The sequence below is a fragment of the Coenobita brevimanus genome, chromosome 1 (genome assembly GCF_032717465.1).
Source record: "Coenobita brevimanus isolate Jiangsu-jjx chromosome 1, ASM3271746v2, whole genome shotgun sequence".
NCBI lineage: Eukaryota > Metazoa > Arthropoda > Malacostraca > Decapoda > Coenobitidae > Coenobita > Coenobita brevimanus.
This window is the reverse complement of record NC_136954.1, coordinates 13,131,190-13,157,747: the sequence shown is the minus strand read 5'-3', so window position 1 is coordinate 13,157,747 and position 26,558 is coordinate 13,131,190. Positions and strand designations below refer to the sequence as shown.

Here is a 26,558-nt window from a genome sequence, read left to right as displayed (position 1 = left end):
ATTTATTTTTCTATATCACATAACTTTCCGTTATTTATACTGTTTCATTACCTCCAATAGTTTGCATCAGTAACTTTTTTGTGGATGGTGAACGGTAATGTGCAGAATAAATCGCTAAGGAATTGATGTTAGGGAATCTTCAAAGCGACCTAGAATGTAACTCAGCCTACACTTTTCAAGGTAGTGTTCCTTTCTCACGACTTATTGAATAAATTGTAAAATTTAGTACCTGTCAGAACATGATCAATGGGAATAAATCCGCAGGTGTAGAGGAAAATGAGGAAGAAATAATCAGGGAATCAGGTGAGAAACTAAGTGGAAAAGGAGTTGTAAGCTGGAATGGCGAATAGATACATAGGCTTAGAGGAAAATGAGGAAGAGGTAATCGTTAAGTCAGGTGAGAAAATGGTTGGGAAAGGAATGATAAGCTAAAATAATGACACCATATATGATAACTGAAAAGGAATTATTGAGATCGTTAGAGAGACTATAGGTAACGGATAATGGCAAAAAAAAAAAAAAAAAAAAAAAAGGTACTGAAAGAGGAATAGTATATTAAAAAAAAAGAAGATACGACGATAAGGGAAAGTCAAGGAGGCATTGAAAGTAACTAAGAAAACTTCACTGGAGACAGACTATTGTAATTAAGAAAGGAGATGGGAAGATTGATTAATAATTATATCAGATAATGCGAAAAGGAAGGGACTGGCAAAAAAATGAAGTGACAGTGAAAAAAAAGGAAGAGGCTAAGAAAAACAATAATAACCCAAATGGCTGAAACACCAGAGTGAGAATCATTAAGTGGGGAGGAGGAGGATTGAGTCTGGGTTGGGGAGATTGATTATGGGATGAAGTGGGGGAGTAAGGGGAAGTGAGAGAGTGAGGGAATGTGGGTAGAGATGGGAGAGGAGGATAGGAAGTTGACTGGGATGAATTAGGAGAGAGAGAGAGAGAGAGAGAGAGAGGAAATATTAATGTCAGTAAAGAAGATGGAGAGGAGACGAGAGGGAGGTGATGGAAAGATGAATTCGAGAGAGAGATGGGAAGGAGGAGCCGATGAGGTAAGGGGAGAGAGAGAGTGGAGGAGAGGAAGCTGATATCAGTGAGTAAAGGGATATAGAGAGGGGAAGAGGGAGGGTGAGGGGAAAGAGGGGAGGAGAAGGGAGAGGAGAGATGGAGGGAAGTGGGAGGTAGTAGAAAGAAAGGAAGGAGGATGGGGTAGAGAGGTGGGCAAGAGAGGAGGAGGAGGAAAGGGGGACGGAGGAGGTGAGTGAGTGAAGGCAAGGAGAGTAATTTAGATAGGTGGAGTTAGAGGGGGAGGGGGAGTTAGTGGGGGAGGTGAAGCAAGGGGGAGGTGGAGTTAGAGGAAGAGGTTGAGTTAGAGGGGGAGTTGGAGTTGGAGTTTGAGAGGGAGGTTGTGTTTGAGAGGGAGGTTGAGTCTGAGAGGGAGGTTGGATTTGAGAAAGAGGTTGAGTTTGAGAGGAAGGTGGATTGGAAAAGGAGATGGAGTTGGAAAGGGAGGTGGAGTTAGGGAGGAAGGTGGATGAAACAGGGAGCGATTTCGGACAGAGAAAAGGAATGGATGGAGAGAGGAGGAGCTAACAGAGAAGGGGAAGGAGGTGGAGGTAGAGAGGGAATGAGGGAAAGGGGCAGGGAGAGGAGGGGGAGAGAATAGGGGAAGGAGAGAGACAAGTTTGCATAGAGGGGAAGGAATAGCTGATGAGTAGAGAGGGAGTGAGGAGAAGTAGAAGAGGAGAAGATGGGGAATGTAAAGGAAGGGAGCAGGAGAGAGAGAAGAGGCAGCTTTCACTAACACTCAAGGAAACTTGAAAGAAAGAGAAGGTAAGAGATATTGGGGATGAGGGGAAGAGGAGAGAGGGGATGAATGAATGTGTGATTATAGAAGGGGAGTTAGGGCAGAGAGAGTGAGGGAAAGGAGGAAGTTGATGAGGTAGAGAGGGGTAGAGTAAAGGAGAGGAGAAGGTGGAGGAGACAAGCGGTTGGGATGGAGAGAGGACGTGAGAGGAAGATGAGGGTAGAAAGGCGGGGAGGAGGTGGGGGGGAGAAACAGGGTGGGAATAAGGGAAATAGCAATGAAGGGGACGAAAAATACAGCTAATAAGGTTAGTAAAGATGGAAGGAGAGGGGAAGCTGATAGAGAGAGGGGAACGTGGTTGTGGTGGGGAGATTAGAGAGGGAGGGGAAAGAGGTGGGGCGGAAGAGAAAAGAAAAATTAAGAGATATAGGAGGAGGAGGAGGAGGAACGGAGAAATGGTGACAGATTGAGAGGAGGAAAGAGGAAGTGGGAGAGTAGAACCTGGGGAAGGAAATGGTGAAAGGAGTCAAAAAAAATGAATGGAGAGAGGGTGAGAGAAAAGAGAGGGAGAAGGAGAGGCTGGTGCGGATGAGGAGAAGGGAGAGGAGGAATGGAAATTGATGGAAGAGAAGACAGAGGAGGAAGTGGTGAAGGTGGAGAGGGAAAGGAAAAAAAATGAAGAGATAATGAGAGAAAGAGGAAGAGTAGGGAGTGGGGGGAGAGGAGAAGGAAAAGATGAAGAGGGAAAGTGACAAAGGGAGGAGAGAGGAAAGCGGATGACTGAAAAGTGTTCCATAGAAAGTCACATTTACGGCCCAAATGTTTCCTCCTTGTCCCGCTCTGGCCAGGTTAGTGCCAACGGATCTGTTAGGGAGCATACTCGTACGGGCCAACTACCACTGTCAGAGATGTGTGGAACTTTCACTCCGACACTCTTAGGACCCTTTCAACTTAGTAAAATCGTGTGATGTTAGAACTGATCACTACAGTTGTACTGACCTTCAGAGGGTTGATATTGATGGTATTAACACTTAGGCTCCTCAGATCCTCCCTCAGCTGAGGAGAGAATAAAAATGTGTTTTGCATTAATTAGAACAAAAAAACTACAATTGTTCCAACCGTGAGTGCTCGCACATACACACGCACGCACGCACGCACGCACGCAAACACACACACACACACACACACACACACACACACACACACACACACACACACACACACACACACATGCACGCACGCACGCACGCACGCACGCACGCACGCGCGCGCGCACACACACACACACACACACACACACACACACACACACACACACACACACACACACACACACACACACACACACACACACACACACACACACACATCTTCATTGTTCGCTGTTTTATGTAGCATATCCGTGTTTTTCTTTTTCTTATCATATGTTTTCCTTTCCGTTTTCCTTTTGTATGATACACTTCCAAGTTAAATCCAGCGATACTTATTGGCTTCCCTGTCATCATCTCATAACTTTTACTCCCTTTTCTCGTTTCCATTGCTAAATCTTTCCCCTTTTGATATCACTTCTATTCACCTATGTCTTCCATGTCATTTGTCACTTTTTACTCCATTCTTTTTTCCTGCTGCCCCTTTCACTTTTATTACCACCTTTTCTCACTTCCAGACCTTCCTCTCTCTCTCTCTCTCTCTCTCTCTCTCTCTCTCTCTCTCTCTCCTTCTTTCCCTCTGTCTCTCCCTCCATCTAAGTTACTTTTTTTCTCCATTCATTATACTACTTCTTTCTCTTCCATTCTTCTTCCCTCCGTTTCTTTTACAGTAAATTAGTCGTCCTTTGTCTCCACCCCTCCCTGCTTCCCTCTTTCCATCCTTGGTATCACCCTTCTTTGTTGCCTGTCTTCCATCTTTTTCACCACCTCTCTTCGTCTTTTCCTCTTTCCTTGCCTCTCTCTTTCATCAGCTGTAGATAATCCTTCTTTCCTTTAATCCTTGTATATCTTTTCCTCCCTCCCCACACTTCCTTATTCCTACAGTAACCCATCCTTTCCTCCTTCCCTTCCTCCCTGGCTTCTTCCTTCCCTCCCTCCCTGGTTTCTTCCTTCACTCCCTCCCTGGTTTCATCCTTGCCTTCCTCCTTGGTTTCTTCCATGTCAGCCACTCCTTTCACTTGTTTTTGTGGTGACTCCCTTCCACCCTAGCTTAAATATCTCCACTTCTCCTCATCCATCCATACCTATTCCTCCAATCCTCCTTCTCCTCTCATTTCCTCCCTCTGCCTCTCCTTTCTGCCTCCATTTCAATCGCTCCTCTCTGGTTTGTTCGCCTTTATGACGACAGAAGGGAATTACCCATTTATATTTCTGTTCTCCAGTCGAAACTTGTACGCTTGCTAGACACAGATTGACAGCGAAGGAAAGGGCGATAGTGGTCAGTTGAGAGAGAGAGAGAGAGAGAGAGAGAGAGAGAGAGAGAGAGAGAGAGAGAGAGGGGGGGGCGATAATGGTCAGTTGAGAGAGAGAGAGAGAGAGAGAGAGAGAGAGAGAGAGAGAGAGAGAGAGAGAAGCTTGATGGTTTTCGCGTGGGGTAATTATTTACAATTAATGGACAAGTGTGCATGCTTATTAATGGTACCAAAGATGTTAAGAATGCTTTACGCAACTTGTTTTACTTGGAGTAAGCGAAGTGATTTGTAAAATTATTTCAAATATTGACTGAAACAGGAATAAATGTAGACAGCTCCGGTGATGCTTGTGGTAATAATAGTTGTGGTGGTGCTGTTGGTGTGGTTGTTGTGGTTGTGCTTGTGTGGTGATGGTGGTCACATGTTGTGGTGGTGGTGGTGGCGGTTGGTGGTCGGGGTGGCGGTTGTAATTGTAGTAATTACAGTAGTTTTTATGGTCTTTGTTGATATTGATGGTTTTACTGTTGTGGTGGTGGGAGTGGTAGCAATAGTAGTTTTAGTCGTGGCTGAAGGGACTTTAGCAAAGGGTATGGTGATAGTTGGGTGGTTTGAAGATGGTGGTTATGGTGATGGTTGTGTGTGTGTGTGTGGGGTGGGTGGGAAGCTGGTCACAGTGAAAGGAACCAATGAATGGAACATCATGGGTACCAGCACTCCCATTCGTTAATCAGGATAATGGGCAGAGCTTGGAGGAGCAGCGTCACAAGTTTGGCGCCTCCTGTTGGCCAAGAACTTAGTGGAAGGAGACTGTTTAGCAGTGTGATGACTAAACAATATTCCACACAGAAGCACTCGAACTTCTGTATAGATACGTCCTTGGAGTGAAGTTAGCTATTATCGAAATTGTTCTATTTTCATTTTTTCCTTCAGATATCAGCTGTGTAGAAATGATCATGAAAAAAAAAACTTACTTATGAGAATTGTTTGGTTGATAAAAGATGACAAATGTATATACAGAGATATATTTATAATTTAAACTGAAGACAGGTAATAAGCTGTAAAGTATTGGTAGCTGTGTGAGTGAAGAAAACGAACGGTCGGCAACAAAAGTCCTCTCATCTCCCATGCTTTTCTCTCCACGGACTTTGCGGATTCACCATACTGATTTTCATAGTCCATGGAGAGAAAAACAGGAAAGGAGACAATCCTTTTGATGCCGACTTACTGTACATGCAAATAATGTTATACAGAACTTTACGAGAGTTTGAACTGTGAATAGCTTGGTAAATGGACGAGTGAAATGAAGTATATATAAAAGCAATCTGATGCACAACTTATTTTATTCAGCCCAGTGACGAACAATTGTTATTTTTCATTCTTTTTATGTTCAGGCGAGAGTTTGTAAATACGGATAAGGGGGCACACTTGTAACCCCATAAAAGTAAATTATGTAAAAGACTGAATATTAATGTGACAATACGAATAACAAAGCGATCTCATCAATAAAATGTATGGAGACTGCTTTATTTTGCATATTGGTTGGAACGCTTTTATATTTTCGAAACACACACACACACACACACACACACACACACACACACACACACACACACACTGATATTAAGGTTGGACCACCAGGCACAGTAACTTATCTTTGGTTAACGCTGGATGGTTTTACTCTACGTTTGGGAAACCTCACGAGATCTGAGTGTTAACAAGTGTCGATTATCACCACAGTATTCATCACATCCCTCTAGTTATGCTCTCACTTACTCTGTACTCTCATACATTCCCCATCTCATATTCACCTTCCGAAATACGCTTCTATCTATCTATTGTCAGACGCCTCAATCCCGTTTGGGGTGGCCACAAACAAACGCCTCCACTTCACCCTGTCCCCCGCCATTTCACTGCCCTGCTCCCAACTCACACACCCCTCTCTCCTATACCTCTCCACCCCATCCCTCCATCTCATCCACGGCCTCCCCCTTCCTCTTCCCCCCTCCACCTCACTTACATACACTCTCTTCGTCAGTCTTTCACCCTCCATCCTCTCCACGTGGCCAAACCACCTCAGTGTGTTCCTCATAACGCTTCCTATCACATCCACATCCACACCACAACCCTCCTTTATATCCTCATTCGTCAGCCTGTTTCTCCATGTGACTCCACTGGCTCCTCTTAAATAACTCATTTCCACTGCTCCCACTCTTGACTTGTGTCTTTCCAACAACGTCCAAGCTTCACTTCCATACGTTAGAGTTGGTATCACAATACTGTCATGTAGTAACTTTTTCACTTCCATACTCACTTCCCTGTTTCTTATCACTGCTTTCAAAGAACCAGCAACCTTTCTTCCCTGCTGTACCCTTTCAAGCACTTCACCCTCCAAACCTTCATCCTTACTCATCACACTACCCAAGTACTTAAACGGACTCACATTTTCTAATTCCTCACCATCCAACCTCGCTGTACATTCACTGACTTCACCTCTCTCAAAGACCATCACTTTACTCTTCCCTACATTCACCTTTAGATTCCGTTTCTTACACACTCTCCCAGACTCATCCACCAAGCCTTGCAGCTCTCCTTCGTCTTCACTTAACAACACAGTATCATCTGCAAACAACAGTACAGGGAGTTTCTAAACACTATCCTCTCTCACCAAAGCCACTCCAACATCCACTACCCTACCTTGTACCTCTTTTATTACGCCATCCATGTACAGATTGAACAACCATGGAGACATGACACATCCCTGTTTCAACCCAACCTTCAAAGAGAAAAATTCACTTAGGTCACCATCCACACGCACTGCAGCCTTAGCACCATCATATATACTCTTCACAACATTCAACAACTTCCCATCAACTCCATATATTCTTAATACTTTCCACAATCCTTGTCTATCCACCCTGTCATATGCTTTCACCAAATCCATGAAAGCCGCATACAACTTCTTTCCCTTCTCTAGAAACTTTTCCACTAAAGATCTAAGAATGAATATCTGATCTACACAACCTCTTCCCTTCCTAAAGCCTCCCTGTTCTTCTCCAACTAATGCCTCTGTTCTTACTCTAACTCTGTCAATAAGTATCCTACCATACACTTTTCCTATTATACTAAGAAGACAAATGCCCCTATGATTACCACACACTTCTTTTTCCCCTTTTCTTTTGTACAAGGGAATAATTATACCTGACTTCCAATCCTCTGGGACTCTACCTTCCTCCCAGGCCAATCTACACATCTTCCACATCCATTCTACTACAATCTCTCCCCCATGCTTCAGCATTTCACCACACACTCCATCAATTCCTGGGGCTTTCCCCGATTTAACTTTCTTCATTGCTTCCACAACTTCTATCCTACTGATTTCTTCCTGTCTTCTCACCTCCTTCCTTCTCGCAGCCATTCCCCAGCCACTTATACTCGCATTACTTCCATCCTGTATGTTCAACAATTCCTTAAGGTGTTCTCTCCATCTGCTCACTTTTTCTCCCTTCTCCACTAGTAATCTACCATTTTTATCTGTCACTCCCCTGCTAACTTCACTTCCACCCTGTCTTAATCTATTCACCTCTTTCCAGAACATTTTCTTACAGTCCCTCCACTTTACACTCAAATTCCTTCCAAATTCCTCATCCACTCTCTTCTTGCTCTCTCTTACTAATCTTTTCACCTCTCTCTTTCTTTCTGCATATAACTCTCTCTTCCGCCTCTCAACTTCTTCCACGCCCCTATTTCTCATCCATTCATTGTATGCTTTCTTCTTTTATGCCACAGCCTGTCTCACCTCTTCAGTCCACCACGCTGTTCCTTGCACCTCTCTTCGTCTTCTCTTCCTCCCACACACCACATCACATGCTGCACATATTTCTTCTGTAAATATCCTGCACACATCTTCCACGTCTCCCATCTGCTCCAATTCATATTTGCCCAATCGTTCCTCCACTTCTCTCTTATACTCTGCCTTTTTCTCATCCTCTTGTAACCTTTCCACTCTCCTTGCAACTACTCCTTCCTCTCGCCTCTCCCTTCTTCTATTTCTCCATCTTACTTGGATCCTAATTCTGGCCACCACCACTATAAACTCTTGCATCCATTACACATCTTCGCATCCTTTCATCCACACACACATAATCAATCATTGCCTTCCTTTCATTCAGTTCACCACCCACCCTTCTCATCATTCGCCATGTATACCTGTGGATCATTTTATGCCTGAAGAGGGTATTGGCTATCACCAACCCCCTCCCAGCACAAATGTCCACTAACGCACTGCCATTCTCATCTATCTCAGTGGGCACACCCCACTCACCAACTATTCCATCCATCTTCACATTCCCTACTTTACCATTCATATCACCAATCAAAAACACTTTCTCATTCCTTCCAAACTTTTCCATGCACACTTCCACATTTGTCCAGAACTCTTCTCTCACTCTGCTAGCATGATCTTGCATTGGCGCATACACACACAATCGCCCACATTTGTATTCCAACTTTCAATCTTACCCACACAATCCTTGACCCAAGTGATCCATACTGTTTTATGCTCTTCTTCCATCTTTTACTCACAACTATACATACTCCTTCCTTTGCCCTCTCATTCTCACCTACTCCTGCACATATACCCCATCCATACTCCCATTCTCTCACACTTTCTCCTCTTCATTTAGTTTCAGTTATTCCACATACATCAACTTTCGCACCCTCAAGCACCTGGACAATCTCTCTCTCTTTCACCTCATCATTCGCTCCTCTTACATTCCATGTTGCCATTACCAAGTCCTTTGTCCGGTCCTGGGTCGTCATCGTTTGGTCAGTCCTTGTCCGAGGCTTCTTGTTTCTCTTTTTAGTTAGTTGTTTTCCGGGAAGGGGCACTAACCCTCCGCCAACCCTTTTAGTCGCCTTCTGCGACAAGCAGGGATACTGGGGGAGTACTCTTGAAAAACCCCCGTACCCCCGGGGGTAGGAGGAGAAAATTCGGTTTTAATATCAGAGTACAGTTTTATAAGTGTTTGGTGCTCGGAGTACACCCGCGACTCACCAGGCAAGATCCCACGTTATATTTGAGCCGAGTGTGTGTGTGTGTGTGTGTGTGTGTGTGTGTGTGTGTGTGTGTGTGTGTGTGTGTGTGTGTGTGTAATTCCTATCTCTGGAACTTATCTCCACCAGAACATCATCCCCTTCCGTGACATGTGACTCCAGACTGTGTGCACAGTTGGCAGCACATGAACCTGGGACAGTGTCTGTGTGAAGTGGAGGTCTACCTACAGTTTCCGACGTTCATGCACCATAGTCACTTGGTCATTTCATCTAACATTTAACACCTCCATTCATCCATGTCAGTGCCGCCAAAAAATGTGATTGTCAAGGTTGTCAAGTATACCTCTGCTACACACTGGTGCTGTACCAGCTTCGTATGTTGCCTGCCAACTGTACCTTCTTTTTATCCCGGCTTCAGAACTTGGTGACTCAACTCTCTTTCGTTTTTCTTTCACCCAGGCCTCCTACGCCTCCAGAAGATTTACCAGTCCCTCCGACCAGCCCAAGCGTCCTTCGAGATTCGGGTGGTGAGGCGTGTCGAGTCGGCCCATGACGCCCTGGCCTTCCTTAGGACCCTGGAAAGCAGCAGCAGGTGAGTGGATGGTACCAGGATGCGTGCTTGGATAGGTTGTTATTTTTATAGCTGAATGTGTTGGTCGTCTTTACGACCTTGAAAAGCAACAGCAGGTAAGTGGATAGATAGATTGCTATTTTCAAAGCTGAGTGTGATGGCATTCTTTATGACCTTTGAAAGCAACAGCAGAGGAGTGGATGGGTAGCTGGGTGGATGAATGAATGAATGCAGTGTTTGGTGCATAGTTACAATACTACTATTTATACATGGAACCTGAAAAAAAGAGGTAGCTTGATGGTCACCTGGGTGGAAGGATGGATTTTTAAGCATTTGGTTATAACTAAGGCCATCCTAAGGTTCTAGGAATCTACAACAGGTGAGTGGATGGTTACCTGGATGGATGGATTGGTAGACTGTTAGGTGCATTCATATAATATCGTTACTTATACATGGCATATCTTTGACCTCGTTCAGTCCAGTGGGTTTGTAGATGCTGACAAATATTTCACTATGGAACTCTGTCACTGACTGATTTTGAAACTTACTATGTAATGAAGTGACCAAGTTTACAAGTAGTGTACAAGTATTCTCATGCAGCTGTGATTCACGCTTAGCCAAACTTGGTGGAAGGTTGACGGCAAGCCAAGAGTTTGACCATCACATTATATTTGAGAACAGGTCAAAGTAACATGACCACCACATCCATCCCCAAACAAACTGCTTGATGGCAGTATGAGTTTCATCACATGTGCATCCGTGTGTGTGTGTGTGTGTGTGTGTGTGTGTGTGTGTGTGTGTGTGTGTGTGTGTGTGTGTGTGTGTGTGTGTGTGTGTGTGAGAGAGAGAGAGAGAGAGAGAGAGAGAACATGAGAAAGTAATTATTTTAGATCAATTATTCATCTGTTATTGTTCAGCTACCTCACCAGTAATGCTGAAAGTTTACACCAAGATGAAATTATGATGATAGGTGTATGTACAAACGCTCGTTCGCTTGTCACGTGCTCACAGAGCGCACTTTACTGGTATTGTTGACAAGACTGTGGTGGTGTTGACAGAGGCGGTAAGAAATTTGCCGCAGTAGGGAATACAGTTCTTATCCACAAACCAAACTTTAATTCTTTAAGACAAGCGGTATGGTGCAGTTTCTCCGCACATTCTCTCTCTCTCTCTCTCTCTCTCATACCAACTTCTTCCTTCCCCGCTTTCAGCAATGAAGGCATTTAAAGTTTCCACCTGGCGTTATATAACTTTTGTTTGGGCGTGGGGCTGTGGATACACTTCCCCCCACGTGTATGCAACACAGAATGGCCCAGCAACGTCCTCTACACTCGCCCCCAGTGAATGTGTATTGTCCTGGGCAGAGGGACAGTACACTGGAATGTCCTGCCTGCTGTGCGATGCTGTATTGCTTTTTTTATATTTTGATTCGGCCCCCTCCGCCACTTTAGTCCCCTCTCCTTCCCCCCACGTGTGTGTGTGTGTGTGTGTGTGTGTGTTTGTGTACGTATACAGGTTCCTTTAGCCCCACCTGTGAAGTACCCCTTCATAGTTCAAGAAATTGTGTGTAAACAGGGAAAATGAGCAACGAAGGACACACATCAGTGAGAGCAGAGGAGGAAAGAGCAAGGACACGGAAAGTGAGAATGTATGGAAAAGATGAAAAGCAGACCAGGGAGTGACTGGGAAGAAGAGAGGAAGTAATATGGAGAATAGAAAAATGTGGGAAATTGAAGGAGCAGTGAATTCAAGAAGGAAAGGGAGACAGTAAAGAAGAATAAATGAAATAAGGAAACAAGACAGAAACTGGAGAGGGAAATGAGAAAGCAGTAAAAAGAAAGGGAGAAGAAAAAGGATGGTAATGTAGGGAACAGTGAATGAAGGAAGAGGAAGGAAGCGATAATAGAAGTGTATTGAGGAGATGAGAGGTACAAGGCAGAAAATGGGAGAGAGAGAGAGAGAGAAAGAGAGACCCACTCCTGCCGCATCCCCAGTCTCACTGCTGTATATACACTATCTATATATCTATTGCCAGTCGCCACAGCCCCGTAAGGGGTGGCCATTTGACATTTAGTTATTATTTTGTTTTACGGGGAGGGGCACTAACCCTCCACCAACCCACTTGTTGACACGTAGGGAGCACGTATGGTTTAGTTATATAGTTACCACCCAGCGTTGTAAATGTTTTCATGGCTTACAGGAAGCCATTTGGCTTGTCACTCAATGTAAAGCCACCTGTAAAGGAAAGAAAATCAATAAGAAGTGACAGGAAAAATGGGAGAAATAGGAAGAGAGGAGGGCAGGCACAGAAAAAGAATGATAAAGGCTAAAGAGGAAGTAGGCAGCACTACTGTACATCAAATGAGTGGATGATGGTCGCCACCATCTACAAACATACTGTATATTCGCCTCTCGTCTTAGCAGAAGAGGGTGCAAGTCGGGTCGAAGCTGTTTTATCTTCCTGGTAAACAACTTTTCGAATGTGGGTATAATTCTTAAAACGTTTGGTTTAAATATTCCCTAATTTTCAGTATAGCAGTTTGGTAAATACTTACTTTTGCAGTGAGTCTGATAAGTCTTGGGACAAGTGGTGGTTGAGTGGTAGGAGAAGCTGGCTGGTGTCTGTCAAGCCGCATGATCGATTCCAAATTAGGGATGGGAACAGTCCGATGAAAGGTTGCATTAAAACAAACTGAAACTGGACACAAAACCCACCGAAGAAAATAAAATAAATAAATAAAGAAATAATAATAATAATAATAATAATAAATTAATAATGATGATAATAATAATAATAATAATAATAATAATAATGATAATAATAATGAAAATACCATCACATCAGTCCTGAATGAGACCTCCTATTTAGCAAGTATTCAGTATGGACGGAGGGTGTTAGCACCTGAGTAGTGAAGATTGTATGGCGTTGGTGAATGGACTGGGATACCTCTGCTGAGAATCGGACACGACAAACACTCCAATAACGTCTTTCTGTGCTTTATTTTGGCAAATACAAGCAGATTTTATTCGAATTAAGAGATATTTTAAAACTGGAGGAATTAGACACATCCTTAATGAACCTCTTTAAGTAACCCCTTCATTAACAAACTGTCTGATAATATAAAACTGGCGTCTTTGTGAAAGGTTTTCGTTTTTTTTTTTTTTTTTTTTTTTTATAGAGAGAGAGAACGGATTACTTTGCGTAGGTCATGTTTGGGGATATGCTGTATAGCTCTTGCAATGTTTTCCTCTGGTGCTGGTGAGGGTTGCCTTCGTATGGTGGCACTGATATAACCGGGTGGTTCAACTGCCTGGGTAAGTATACGTCCTTCGTCTGACCTCTTATCATCCCCAGACATCACCTTCTGCTCCCCAAACCTCGCTCCCACTACATCCTGGAGAGTGGTCAAAACCCTAGGTTCTGATCACCTCCCAATCTTCATCACTAGGAAAACCAGAATCACCCCGGCTGGCCATAAACACACATACACTAATAATAAGAGAGCCACCTGGGAGGCCTTTGTAACCGAAACAGAACGACTGGCGAAGCTAAGAATAAAAGAAGTAATTGTTTACCGTTTATTCCAAAAATAATGAAAAAAATAATCTACCGCAGGAAAAATATATAGAAAATCCAATCAATTCTTGAAATAACTAGAAGGGCACTCAGTGGAGCGCATCTCTCCGACAAGGGCAACGTAATTTCCAAACCACTCTTCACCCCAGCTGGCCACAAACACACATACACTAATTATAAGAGAGCCAACTGGGAGGCCTTTGTAATTGAAACAGAACAACACTAAACAGTACACCCATCACAAACATCAACACCGCTGTGCACACTTTCAAGACAATTTTACAAAACGCAGACAAAAGACACATCCCTAGAGGCAACAGAAAGAGACAGAACCCCAACTTCACACCAGAAATTCAAGGCCTCATCAGACAACGGGACACACTGCGACACTCCCCAACACCCCATACACAAGACACCGTACAACAAATACAAGAACTCAACACTCAGATAAACAATAAAATATCAGAACAGCAAACGCTAAACAGGAATAATTATCTCCAAACACTTGATCACAAAACAAACACCAGTAAATTCTACAAAACACTAAACAGCATCACACTCTCCAGCAGCAACACTGCACACTCACATGCTGCCATCACAACTACAGACACCATACCTTCAAACAAACAACAAGCAAACACTCCCATCAATCACTTTTCACAAGTCAGCCATCTAAACCCCCATCCCGAAGACCAACGTATTATCCGACGTAAGAGACAGTTCCCCTCAGACGCAGACTACACACCTTTCACTTACAAACAGACGAAGCACATCATTAACAAGCTTAAGCACTCATCTGCCTGTGAACCAGACAACATAAGCAACATTCACCTTAAACACCTTTGACCACAAGGCATACAAGCACTCACCAACATATCAAACTACAGCTGCTCACACAGCATAATACCCAACATCTGGAAGCATGGCATTATCATCACTATCCCTAAACCCAACAAAGACCCCACGTTACCCTCCTCACATCGCCCCATCACATTCCTCTGCACCCCCTCTAAAGTCACTGAACGACTGGTACTACAACTAGTCACACCTCACATTCCCTTAGCCCAAACACAACATGGCTTCAGGCCACTGCACTCCACAAACACCCTTCTTACAGACCTTACACTGAGAGTTTTCGATGGCATGAATTCAGCTAGTCCACCACACAGAACACTCCTAGTCATACTAGACATCAGCAAAGCTTCGATGCCATCCCCCGCCACAACCTCACAAACAAAATACTCAGCACAGACATGCACAATAACACAAAAAGATGGTTGGCAAACTACATAGCACGCAGATGTGCACACGTAACATTTCCGGTCAGTCTTCTGACATCAGAAACTTCACAAATGGCGTCCCCCAAGGATCTGTTTTTCCCCCTACACTCTTTAACCTATACATGCGGGACATACCCACACCCCACACACCACAGATACACATAGCTTCCTATGCAAATGATATAACACTGACATGTATGCATCAAAACGCAAACACAACTACACACATCCTCCAAACTTACGTTAACACACTACGCGAATGGTTCACCACAAACAGGCTCAAAATAGCCCCAGCCAAATCTACAGTGACCCATCTCACAAACTGGACAGCAGAACACAGTCACATCCCACACGTCATCATAAACAACACTCCCCTACCACACACACACACACACACACACACACACACACACACACACACACACACACACACACACACACACACACACACACACACACACACAAAATCCTTGGTGTGACATACAATACATCAGTGTCATTTAAACAACACATCACAAACATTAAAAATAAAATAACACCAAGACTCAATGCTTTGAGGTCACTTGCCCATACAACATTCGGACACAACAAGGAAATCACCACCACAGTATACAGTACAAACGATACATACGTTCAGTGATGAATTATGCAAGCCCTTCATGGGCTCCTAACCTCACCAAAACACACTACAACACTCTACAGACCATACAGAACAAGGCCCTAAAAATAATCACAGGCTGCACAGCTACTACACCCACAGACCACCTACATCAAGAAACCAAAGTCCTCAAAGTCAAGGATCACCTAGACATGAGAGGCACCCAGATTCTTGCTGCAGCCTCCACAAACCCACAACATCCACTACATTACATGACAGCACATCTATCCACACCAAGGAACATCGAAACAACACCCAGCACACGATATCATACACAAATACTGTCATCTCTTCCCCCTCGCCCACCTCAGACCAGCTTCCAGAAACATATCCACACTCAAATCACTCGCCACTCCATTCAGTCACTTAAAAACAACACACAGCTGAATGCACGGCTTCCTGACATCCACCCTTCTGAATCCTATCTCCCTCGTGAGGACAGGGTCCACCTGGCCTGGCTGAGATGTGGACACCATGCAGCAACTCTTAAGCTACCAGAAGAGGCTGGATGACTCCGTCGCTGATGCCTGTCCAGGATGTAACACACTATCCCATACTATTAAGCACATTACGGAAGACTGCATTGCACACAATCACCCATGCCAACAACACAACATACACTCTTTGAGAGCTCTGTGGGAAAGCCCGGTCTCGGGTATGGCCTTCCAAAGGGACTCGGGGCTATTCGGCCAGACTGCCTAGGGAACAACAACAACAACAACAATAACTACTACTACTACTACTACTACTACTACTCCTACTACTACTCCTACTCCTGCTCCTACTCCTACTACTGCTGCTACTACTACTACTACTAGTAGTACTATTACTACTGCTGCTACTACTACTGCTGCTGCTACTACTGCTGCTGCTACTGTTGCTGCTTTCTGCTGCTGCTACTACTGCTGCTACTACTACTGCTGCTACTACTGCTGCTTCTGCTGCTACTACTGCTGCTACTACTGCTACCGCTACTGCTACTACTGCTACCGCTACTGCTACTACTACTACTACTACTCTGTCCCCCCCAAGAGAGGATGGTGGACTGGAAGGGGGACAACTTTAGCCTGCTGTCCACTGGGTTTACATTTCAGATGAACCTGGGGTAGCAAAAACAGCATCAGCAACATCAACAACTGCAATAACACCCACAAAAACAACAACAACAATAATAATCATAATAATAATAAACCCATTTTGCCATTTCCTGAACGATTTTATTGAGCTTTGAATAGTCTTTTGAACTGTTGGTGTTGCATGTAGCCTTTCTGAACATCTTCACTACTCTTTCCAGAGATGAATAAATCTGGTATGTAGTTTATCTACTGTATATATATTATGTGTATTGTATTATATGAATGATCTCGTGCAGTATTGTTTTTATCACTGGCTCCTGCAGACGTCAAAGGGTTATATTTAACTCGGAGAAATCCACGGCACACATGAGGTTTCATGGATCTGGGTTAACGCCTTCACTCCCGTCACTGTTTTTGGTATATAATCTGGCTGTTACTTGGCCATTAACTTAGCTCAGAAGAGGCTCTGTGAGCTGGATGGGTGCAATAAAACCTTTAATAACACCACCGCTGGGGTGTTGGCTTAAGTTGGATGGGTTAAATAACACCTTCAGTAACACCACCGCTGGGGTGTTGGCCTAAGTTGGATGGGTTAAATAACACCTTCAATAACACCACCGCTGGGGTGTTGGCCTAAGTTGGATGGGTTAAATAACACCTTCAATAACACCACTGCTGGGGTGTTGGCCTAAGTTGGATGGGTTAAATAACACCTTCAATAACACCACTGCTGGGGTGTTGGCCTAAGTTGGATGGGTTAAATAACACCTTCAATAACACCACTGCTGGGGTGTTGGCCTAAGTTGGATGGGTTAAATAACACCTTCAATAACACCACTGCTGGGGTGTTGGCCTAAGTTGGATAAAAGAGTCTAGTAGCAGCAAGGACAGGGAAAATGAGTCATCGTAGTGAAGAGATTAAATAATAAAGGAGTAAAGATTTTTTATTAATAGTAAATATCTGCTCTCCAAGTGAATTTATATTGCTTAGGAGAGACATCTTCAACTAGATGGGAGTTCGAAATGAAGAGACCTTGATTTTTTTTTTTTCTTGGAGGGAACAGTTTTGCGGTCTTCTGGCCTTTGCGTTCCTTCTTCCATGCATTAAAAAAAAATATGTCTTTAGCGCACTGCCCTCCACCTATCGGCTTATAGTCCCAAAGATTATAAGTCCGAGCCCCAGGTTTCTCTCCTTAACTAACTGTTGAAAATGCCAAGTTCTGTCTGTTGTACAGAACCAGGGCTCTCAGTGAAATACTGAAACTGTAAAAGTTATCAGTGCACAATTCATCGAATCTCAGGGTTACTGAGGATAGGCTTTTGCTGGAAAGATACTTCGTGTACCGCCCTCCGCCTATAGGCTCATTGTCACAAAGCCCATAAGTCGGAACCCTGGGATTCATCTTGAAAGTGCCCACTTCCGTCAAGTTTACTGGACCTGGATTCTCAGTGGGATATTACACACACACACACACACACACACACACGTGTGTGTGTGTGTGTGTGTGTGTGTGTGTGTGTGTGTGTGTGTGTGTGTGTGTGTGTGTGTTAAAGCGATGTGAATATCTTAAAAGAGAGGGGTAATATGTAATGGTCAGAATGAATTGCGTATTCAGAGGTGATAAATGTCCCGTGCTGCATGGAATACGGTGCTTCGTTAATTGACAACTGATTGCATATTGTTACAAAGATCAGGGGACTTTAGCAGCATCAGGAGACCACTTTCCCCCGTCCCCCCCCCCCCCAAACTAGTGCGCTCTCTCTCTCTCTCTCACACACACACACACACACACACACACACACACACACACACACACACACACAGCTATATACTGTCCATAACTCCTCACGTTTCCAGGCCTCTGTTTTAACCCGTACTTTTACTAAGAAAGAGAGAGAGAGAGGGAGATCCACGTAAGCAACGCAGAGAAAACTGACGATAAATACGAGAAAGTCTAGATAGGCTAGATCGATGCGAAGGAGACAGGGCGAAAATTTCGGGAAAGCAAGGTTGTTTTCGACCGGCCCGGAAAGCAAGGCAAACCATCTACATATGAATGCTGCCTCGTGCGTGTGTGTGCGCGCGCTTGCCTGTGTGTGTGTGTGTGTGTGTGTGTGTGTGTGTGTGTGTGTGTGTGTGTGTGCGCGCGCGCGCTCTTTTCTAGTGTGTATGTGTGTGAGATTGTGTGCGTGTGTGCTTTGCATGTGGCGGCCCGCTGAGACACAGGGCTCAAGTAACGACACTGGAATTTCCCTGCAGTTTCTTCTTAATGGAGACAGAGTGGCTGGATGCGAACATTTACTTCCCATACCTCCTTCACAATAGGCCCACGCCCAAGGTGGATTTGCCTTTATCTCGTCTAGGAAAGATGGATAACATCTTTCCAGAGTTGAATAAAATCATCTAAAGGTAGTAGTAGTGGTGGTGGCGTTGGTTGTGGTAGTTCCGGGTTGATCTGAAACATGAACCCAGTGGACTGCAGCCTGAAGCTTCGCCCCTGTAGCACACCGTCCTCCTTTCAGGGGATAGTGGGGTAATTGAGGAACGCTTGTATAACAGGGCAGTGAAAGCCACCTGGTTGTAATCGGTGCCACCACATGAAAGCATCCCACCCCAGCACCATCTGAATTTTGGGAGAATAGAATACAAAATACGTCATCAGAGTGAAGTGGTTAACCCCTGTAGTACGATAGTTAGCATCCACTGCTGAATCAGATAATATGGCAGTGGTAAGAACAGAATTAGAACAAAAAAAAAGTTCATGGTGAGGGGGGTTAATTGCTTAGCATATTGTATGCATAAGTAACTTCGTAATATTTAGGTAGTTCAAAATATCATAAAGAATATTGTCTTCAGAATGTTCAAACGTTTATAATAGCAAAAAAAAATAGTATTTCATATCAGTGTCATTCCTTTTCTGCCAGCTGTCTAATCGAGGAGTTAACTGATACTCTGTCTTTTAAAAATGCAGCAGGTAAGCTCTAGATTCTAGAGCTTACCTGCTGCATTTTAAAAAGAGTCTAAAAGAGTCTCGAACGGTCTTCCTCAGTCTCGTTCCATCTCCCTATGACTTAGTCCTGTAAACGCAGTGTGATCAAGCACCTTAAAGTTAATGGATCTTAATTCTGATTTTCAAGTATTTCTTGTCCAGCAAAACCTTTTCCAGGTGTTGAGCCTTCTTCTTCTTATATTATTATTATTATTATTATTATCATTATTATTATTATTATTATTCAGTACATCTGCAAAATATATTTGAAGGAAATAGCAGTCAGATAGATTATTTTCTGGTTAGGAGGGCCGATGGGAGGTTAGTGAGGGATGTTAAAGTTATAGGAAGTGAGGAGTGTGTGCAGCAGCACAAACTATTGATTTGTGATATGGTGCTTAAAGAACAAGTAATGAAAAAGAGGACTTATGTACCTAGGAGGAAAATTTGGAAGCTGAAAAACCAAGTAGTAAGGGATGCCTTCTATAGCGAGTTGAGGAGAGTGGTGGCTGAACAGGGAGCTGTAGACAGAGGTGTTAATGAACAGCACAGAGCCCTCAAGAACAATTTCTTGAGAGTTACTGATGTGACATGCGGTTGGACAATTGGACCACCAAGACATAAAGTAACTTGGTGGTGGGATGAGGGTGTAGAAGCTGCAGTTAAGGAGAGAAGAAGGCTTTTCCGGGAATGGAAGAAGGGTGGTAGCAACGAGGAATATTTGGCTGCCAAGCGTAGGGCTAGAAGAGAGGTATACAGGGCAAAGTCTGAGTCACAGAGACTTTTACTTGATAACCTAAATCATGGGGAAAAGAAAAATATGATATTTAGGGTGGCAGGTCAAGTAAAGAGGGATAATCAGGATATTATAGGTGAGCGGTGTGTGAAGAATGATGAAGGAAGGGTAGTGGTGAACAGTGAGGATATTAAAGATGCATGGAGGGAGCATTATAACCGGTTGTTGAATGAGGAGTTTGACTGGGACAGGGAAGGTTTGGAGCCAGCAGATCCAGTGTCTGGCCCTTGGCCTTTGATTGATACTGCTACTGTGAGTGAGGCAATAGGCAGGATGAGGGTGGGGAAGGCAGCAGGTGTGTCTGGGTTGACTGCCTCAGGCGATATAGGGGTGAGTTTAGTCACTGACCTGATAAATAGGATTATTTATGAGTGTGTTGTCCCAGATAGTTGGCTGAAGAGTGTAGTTGTAAATGTGTATAAAGGGAAGGGTGATGCCCTGGAAAGAGGAAATTATAGAGGTATAAAGCTTTTAGATCAGATAATGAAGGTAATAGAGAGAGTTTTAGAAGGTATGATTAGAGAAAGAGTGAATATTGATGAGATGCAGTTTAGGTTTATGCCAGGTAGGGAGACCACTGATGCTATATTCATTGTTCGTCAGCTTCAGGAAAAATATATTGGTAGGAGAAGGGATCTTTATTTTGTTTTTGTTGATTTGGAAAAGGCTTTTGACAGAGTCCCTAGAGAGGTGGTGAAGTGGGCAATGAGAAAGCTTGGCTTGGAGGAGTGGCTGGTTAGGGTGGTTATTGCTATGTATGTGGGTGCTCACACCCAGATAAGAGTGAATGGAGATTTGAGTGATGAGTTTTCCGTGAATGTTGGAGTGCATCAGGGGTCAGTCTTGAGTCCCATGTTGTTTATCATGGTACTTGAAGCCCTTTCACGTGACTTTAGAAATGGACTTCCGTGGGAGTTGTTGTATGCTGATGATTTGGTATTGATTGGAGAGAACGAAAGGGAGGCAGAGGAAAGGTTTAGGAAGTGGAGAGATGGTATGGGGCACAAGAGTTTAAGGGTAAATGCAGATAAAACAAAAGTGATGATATCTAGGGTTGGTGGCGGTACTGTCAAAGACGAGGGAGAGTGGCCATGTGCAGTTTGCCACAAGGGCGTGGGAAGTAATTCCATCTTGTGCAGTGTGTGTGATAAATGGGTGCATAAGAGATGTAGTGGTATCAGAGGTAGACTGCGAGATAATGCTGATTTTATGTGTACGGCGTGTCGGAGTGAGCAGGTGGAGATTGTCAGACGTGAAAGGATTGAACTTGCTGGTGAATCTCTTGAGTGTGTGGAAGAGTTTTGTTATTTGGGAGACATGTTGTGTGCTGGAGGTGGGGCTGGAGCTAGCTCTGTGGCTAGGGTGAGAAGTGGTTGGAAGAAGTTCAGGGAGCTCTTGCCTCTCCTGACATTGAGAGGACTCTCCCTACGTGATAAGGGGTCTTTGTATGCACCATGTGTTAGGAGTGTAATGCTGTATGGTAGTGAGACCTGGGCAGTGAAGGAGGAAGATATTCGCCGGCTCAGACGTACAGAAATGACAATGATTAGGTGGATGTGCAGTGCGTCCCTGCGTCCACGGCCTGGAGGGGCTGGGTTTACGATGGAAGAGTTGAGAGATAGGATGGGACTGGAGTGTATTGGTGTTGTGATGAGGAGAGGTAGATTGAGATGATTTGGACATGTGGAGAGGATGGGGGATGATAATTGGGTGAGGAAGGTGAGAAGTGTTAATGTTGGGGGTGGGGTTATGAGGGGTAGACCAAGAAAGACATGGGACGAGGTCATTAAGTGTGACCTCAGGGTTAAGGGACTGAACAGGGAGGCTGCAATGGATCGTGCAGCGTGGAGAGCCGCCATTAGGTGACCAAGGCCGACACATGCAAGCATGTTGGAGCCTTTAAAAACGAACTAAACGAACGAAGCCGATCACTGGAACATTTTTTTTTTAAGTTTGAAATGCGTTTGAAAAAGACTGAAATGAATGTATTTTTAGCACCAGGTTTCAAAGAACATATTACACAAATTCAGAGCAAAGATATATGACTAGCAATGGAGCAGAAATAGGGAAGATGTAGATGGTCTTGGCGTTGAAGTGGCGTCGGCGTCAAAGTGGTGTCGATGTTGAAGTGGAGTCGGCGTTAAAGTGACGTTGGCATTGAAGTGGTGTTGGCGGTGAGGATGGTGGTCTTGGCGTAGAAGTGAGATAGTTGAGTTTGCTGAAAGGCTTGATCCAGGAAGGGAAGAAGCGTCAACGTGAATGGGAGATCCTTATACTCTTCATGTCATGAAGCCAGATGTGTAACCTGATAGAAGATGGAAAATACAGGCCGGTGTAGCGTTATGATCTGTCCCCCTGTCCGCCCCCTACGGCGCATGCGCGGGAGTTGCCAGATACCGCCACAAATATGCCATTTGTCCTCTGATCTCTGTAGGGGTAACATGATCGGAGCCTCTCGCCCTTTGTTTACAAACGGCAAATGGTCATTCCGGCTTCTCTTATCATTCGTCTCAAAGCTTTCTCGGGTAGTTTCCGCCCTTAAATTAAATTAGGTTAGGCGGAAAGCAGTAAAAATTCGAATTTCTAAGGTATGAATGAGTTAGGTTGGTTAAACATAGATATAATTAATCTGGGGACGAGTTATCTAATCTGTTAGGCGTGAGGATTGCCTTAGCTATGTATCTTTACAGGAATGAGTCAAGCTCGTACTGTCCCGTGTATTAAACCATTTTTATCATACATATCCTTGAAATTATAAATAGTTTTGGCACACACTACCTCATTCTGTTACTGATAATTACTCCTAGGTCCTTCTCCTTTTCTGATATGTGTAGGGTTGATCATCCTAACTTATAATACCAATCTGGTCTTTTCTCACTTTTACCAAATTAATTACATGACACTTATCCACATTAAATTCCATTTGCCATTTATTGCTCCATTCATGAAGCTTGTTCAATTCCTCTTGCAGCTCTTTGCAAGAATCTATGTTAGTAATTTACTTTTGAATTGTTGCGTCATCTGCAAACATATTTAGATAGCTTCCTCTCTGCGTTATATATTCACTTTAATACCCACCCAACCCCTTTTAAATGTCATAGAGTCAATAAGTGGCTTGGTGCTAGCTTTTCGTTTTCCTTTTTTTTTTTCCAATTATCCAATCCAATCCCTTTAGTTTTGAGAAATCTTACATCTCCCTTTAGTTTTGAGAAATCTCACATAAGAGTGTTAGGCTAGTCCAGTATAGTTCAAGTTCAGTCAATGTGAAATAAAAATTAGCCTCAAAATTTCATTTATGGAAAAGTACTTTTAACTCCAAACACTATGAAAACAGTATGCACTCCAGTAGGGTATGCTTAGTGAAGTTTCCTGTTCACACTGTTACAGCACTGCTACTGATTCAATGGATAATGATAAAGTAAAAACCCTTATCAGTTACGTTACTGAGATCACTTCAGATACTAGTTGTTATGGGAAATAAAAAAAAAAATCCTAAGTTAGGTTATTCAGCAGATTGGGTACATTACTGCACATCACTGATTGGCATATTTTAATACCAATCGTTTATTTAAATCTGCCCACATGTGCAGTAACATATACCCTGTCGTGTCCAGTAGCACAGGATATATTTATATACCGTACTATCAGTGGAAATGCAATGAACACAGAAAAAAAAAAAAAAGTTAGCACCAAGCCAATGAAAATATGGCACTGAGGTGGAAGGAGGTTGGGTGGTTGTTAAAGTGAAAATATAAGGCTGAGAGATAAGACACATGAAGTACAAGAGGAGGTGAATAATAAGCGCCAGTACCAAGCTAAAACAATGACTACATGGCACTATAATGGAAGAGGGTTTGGTGGGTATTAAAGTGAAAATGTAAGGCAGAGAGGTAAGACACATAAAGTACAGAAGCAGAGTAGGAAGAGGGGAAAGATGGAGATTAAAGTGCCCCTTTTGCCACAAGCAGGGATACTGAGGAAGTATTCTGTCCCCCCTCCCCAGAGGGGTACTATCAATGGAAACTAAGCCAGCTCCCAGTCACGGTTATCTCACGAATCCTTTCCCCTCGGGAAGGGGGGGATAGAATACTTCCTCATTATCCCTGTTTGTCGTAAAAGCCGACTAAAAATCCTTCCCCTTTTCCCCCTCTGCTTCTTGTACTGTATGTTCCACCTCTCTGCCATATATTTTCAATACCCACCCAAGTTAGTGCCATATAACTTAGTCATTGAATGGAATTGATTATTAAAAAAAAAAAAAAAAAAAAAAAGAAAGGAAAGCGAGCACCAAGCCAGTCAATAACTATATGGCACTACAATAGGAGTTGGGTGGGTATTAAAGTGAAAATATAAGGCAGAGAGGTGGGACTGATAAAGTACAAGAAGCAGAGGGGGAAAAGAGGAAGGATGAAGATTAAAGTGTCCCTTTTAGACAGTTTTTGCGACAAGCAGGGATACTGAGGAGGTATTCTATCCCCCCCCCCTCCCCAGGGGGAAACTTAGTCATTGAGTGGCTTGGTGCTCGCTTTCCTTTTTTTTTTTTTTTTTTTTAATTCCATTCCATTTCATTCCATTCCATTCATGAGTCCTTTACTCATCCCTCTTAATCACCTGTGAGGTCTACAAATACCTGTACACTAGTCAAATTTAACACAATGAGAACTACTCAACTACAGACCAGTATCACTGACCAGTGTTGTAAGATACTAGAAAAGCTGATAAGGGAAGTTTGGGTAAAACATCTACAACATGGTATGATAAAAGAGAGGCAGTTCGGTTTTAGGAAGGGAAAATCATGTGTTACTAATCTTCTAAGCAATTATGACAAAGTTAGAGAAACATTACAGAAAAGAGAAGGATGGGTGGACAGTATCTATTTAGATTTTAAGAAAGCATTTGACATAGTACCGCACCAAAGACTTTTATGGAAGCTGTACCATCAAGGAGGTATCCAAGGCAATCTCCACTGTTGGATGCAGGATTTTCTCAGAAAAAGGGAAATGAGAACAATATTAAGGGGGAATTACTGATCATGGAGGGAAGTGACCAGCGGAGTTCCATAGGGCTCAGTTATGTTTTTTGTATATTATGTTTTTAGTATATATAAATGGCATAGATAGTAATATTGGAAATGGAAGCAATCTGAATATGTTTGCAGATGATGCAAAAATTCAAAAGAAAGTTACTAACAGATTCTTGCAAAGAGCTGCAAGAGGAATTGAACAAGCTTCATGAATGGAGCAATAAATGGCAAATGGAATTTAATGTGGATAAGTGTCATGTAATAAAATTGGGTAAAAGTGAGAAAAGACCAGATTGGTATTATAAGTTAGGAAGATCAACCCTACACATATCAGAAAAGGAGAAGGACCTAGGAGTAATTATCAGTAACAGACTATCTCCTGATGATCACATCAGTGAGAAGGTACGAAACATGTATACATTGCTTGTTAATATGAGAATAGCATTCACATATATAAATGAAGATATGCTGAGGAAGATATTCATCAGACCAACTCTGGAGTATGCATCACAGTAGTCTGGAATCCTCATCTCAAAAAACACAGATAAGATTGAAAAAGTACAACGGGCCACTACAAGATGGGTACCAAACTTAAGGGATTTAAGGTACTGAGAAAGACTGGAAAGATTAAATTTACCAACGCTGCAGAAGAGGAGGAGGAGACATGATTATGCTATATAAATGCATATCAGGGGAACAGAAAATAGACGTAAATGAAAATATATCATATGTGTGAAGCATCAGCAAGAGGACATTGCAAAATACAGCATAAAAAGGGAGGTGATAAAGATGTAAGGAAATTCAGTTTCCCTAACAGGACAATTGATCAGTGGAATGCGCAACAGAATGAGGTAGTGTGTGCCAAAACTATTTATAATTTCAAGGATATGTGTGATAAAAATGGTTTAATACACGGGACAGTACGAGCTTGACTCATTCCTGTAAAGATACATAGCTAAGGCAATCCTCACGCCTAACAGATTAGATAACTCGTCCCCAGATTAATTATATCTATGTTTATCCAACCTAACTCATTCATACCTTAGAAATTCGAATTTTTACTGCTTTCCGCCTAACCTAATTTAATTTAAGGGCGGAAACTACCCGAGAAAGCTTTGAGACGAATGATAAGAGAAGCCGGAATGACCATTTGCCGATTGTAAACAAAGGGCGAGAGGCTCCGATCATGTTACCCCTACAGAGATCAGAGGACAAATGGCATATTTGTGGCGGTATCTGGCAACTCCCGCGCATGCGCCATAGGGGGCGGACAGGGGGACAGATCATAACGCTACACCGGGTATCATGGGGAGAGGTG

At 43.3% G+C, this 26,558-nt stretch overlaps 1 protein-coding gene across 1 annotated transcript in view; it reads left to right on the top strand.

Moving 5' to 3' along the window:
* LOC145414574 (glutamate receptor 1-like) overlaps positions 1-26,558 on the top strand; it is a 576,687-nt gene that overhangs the window by 256,952 nt on the left and 293,177 nt on the right. Inside the window, exon 4 of the mRNA XM_080284127.1 lies at positions 9,729-9,861. Coding sequence (XP_080140253.1) covers positions 9,729-9,861 — 133 coding nt within the window. The remainder of the gene's footprint in view (positions 1-9,728; positions 9,862-26,558) is intronic.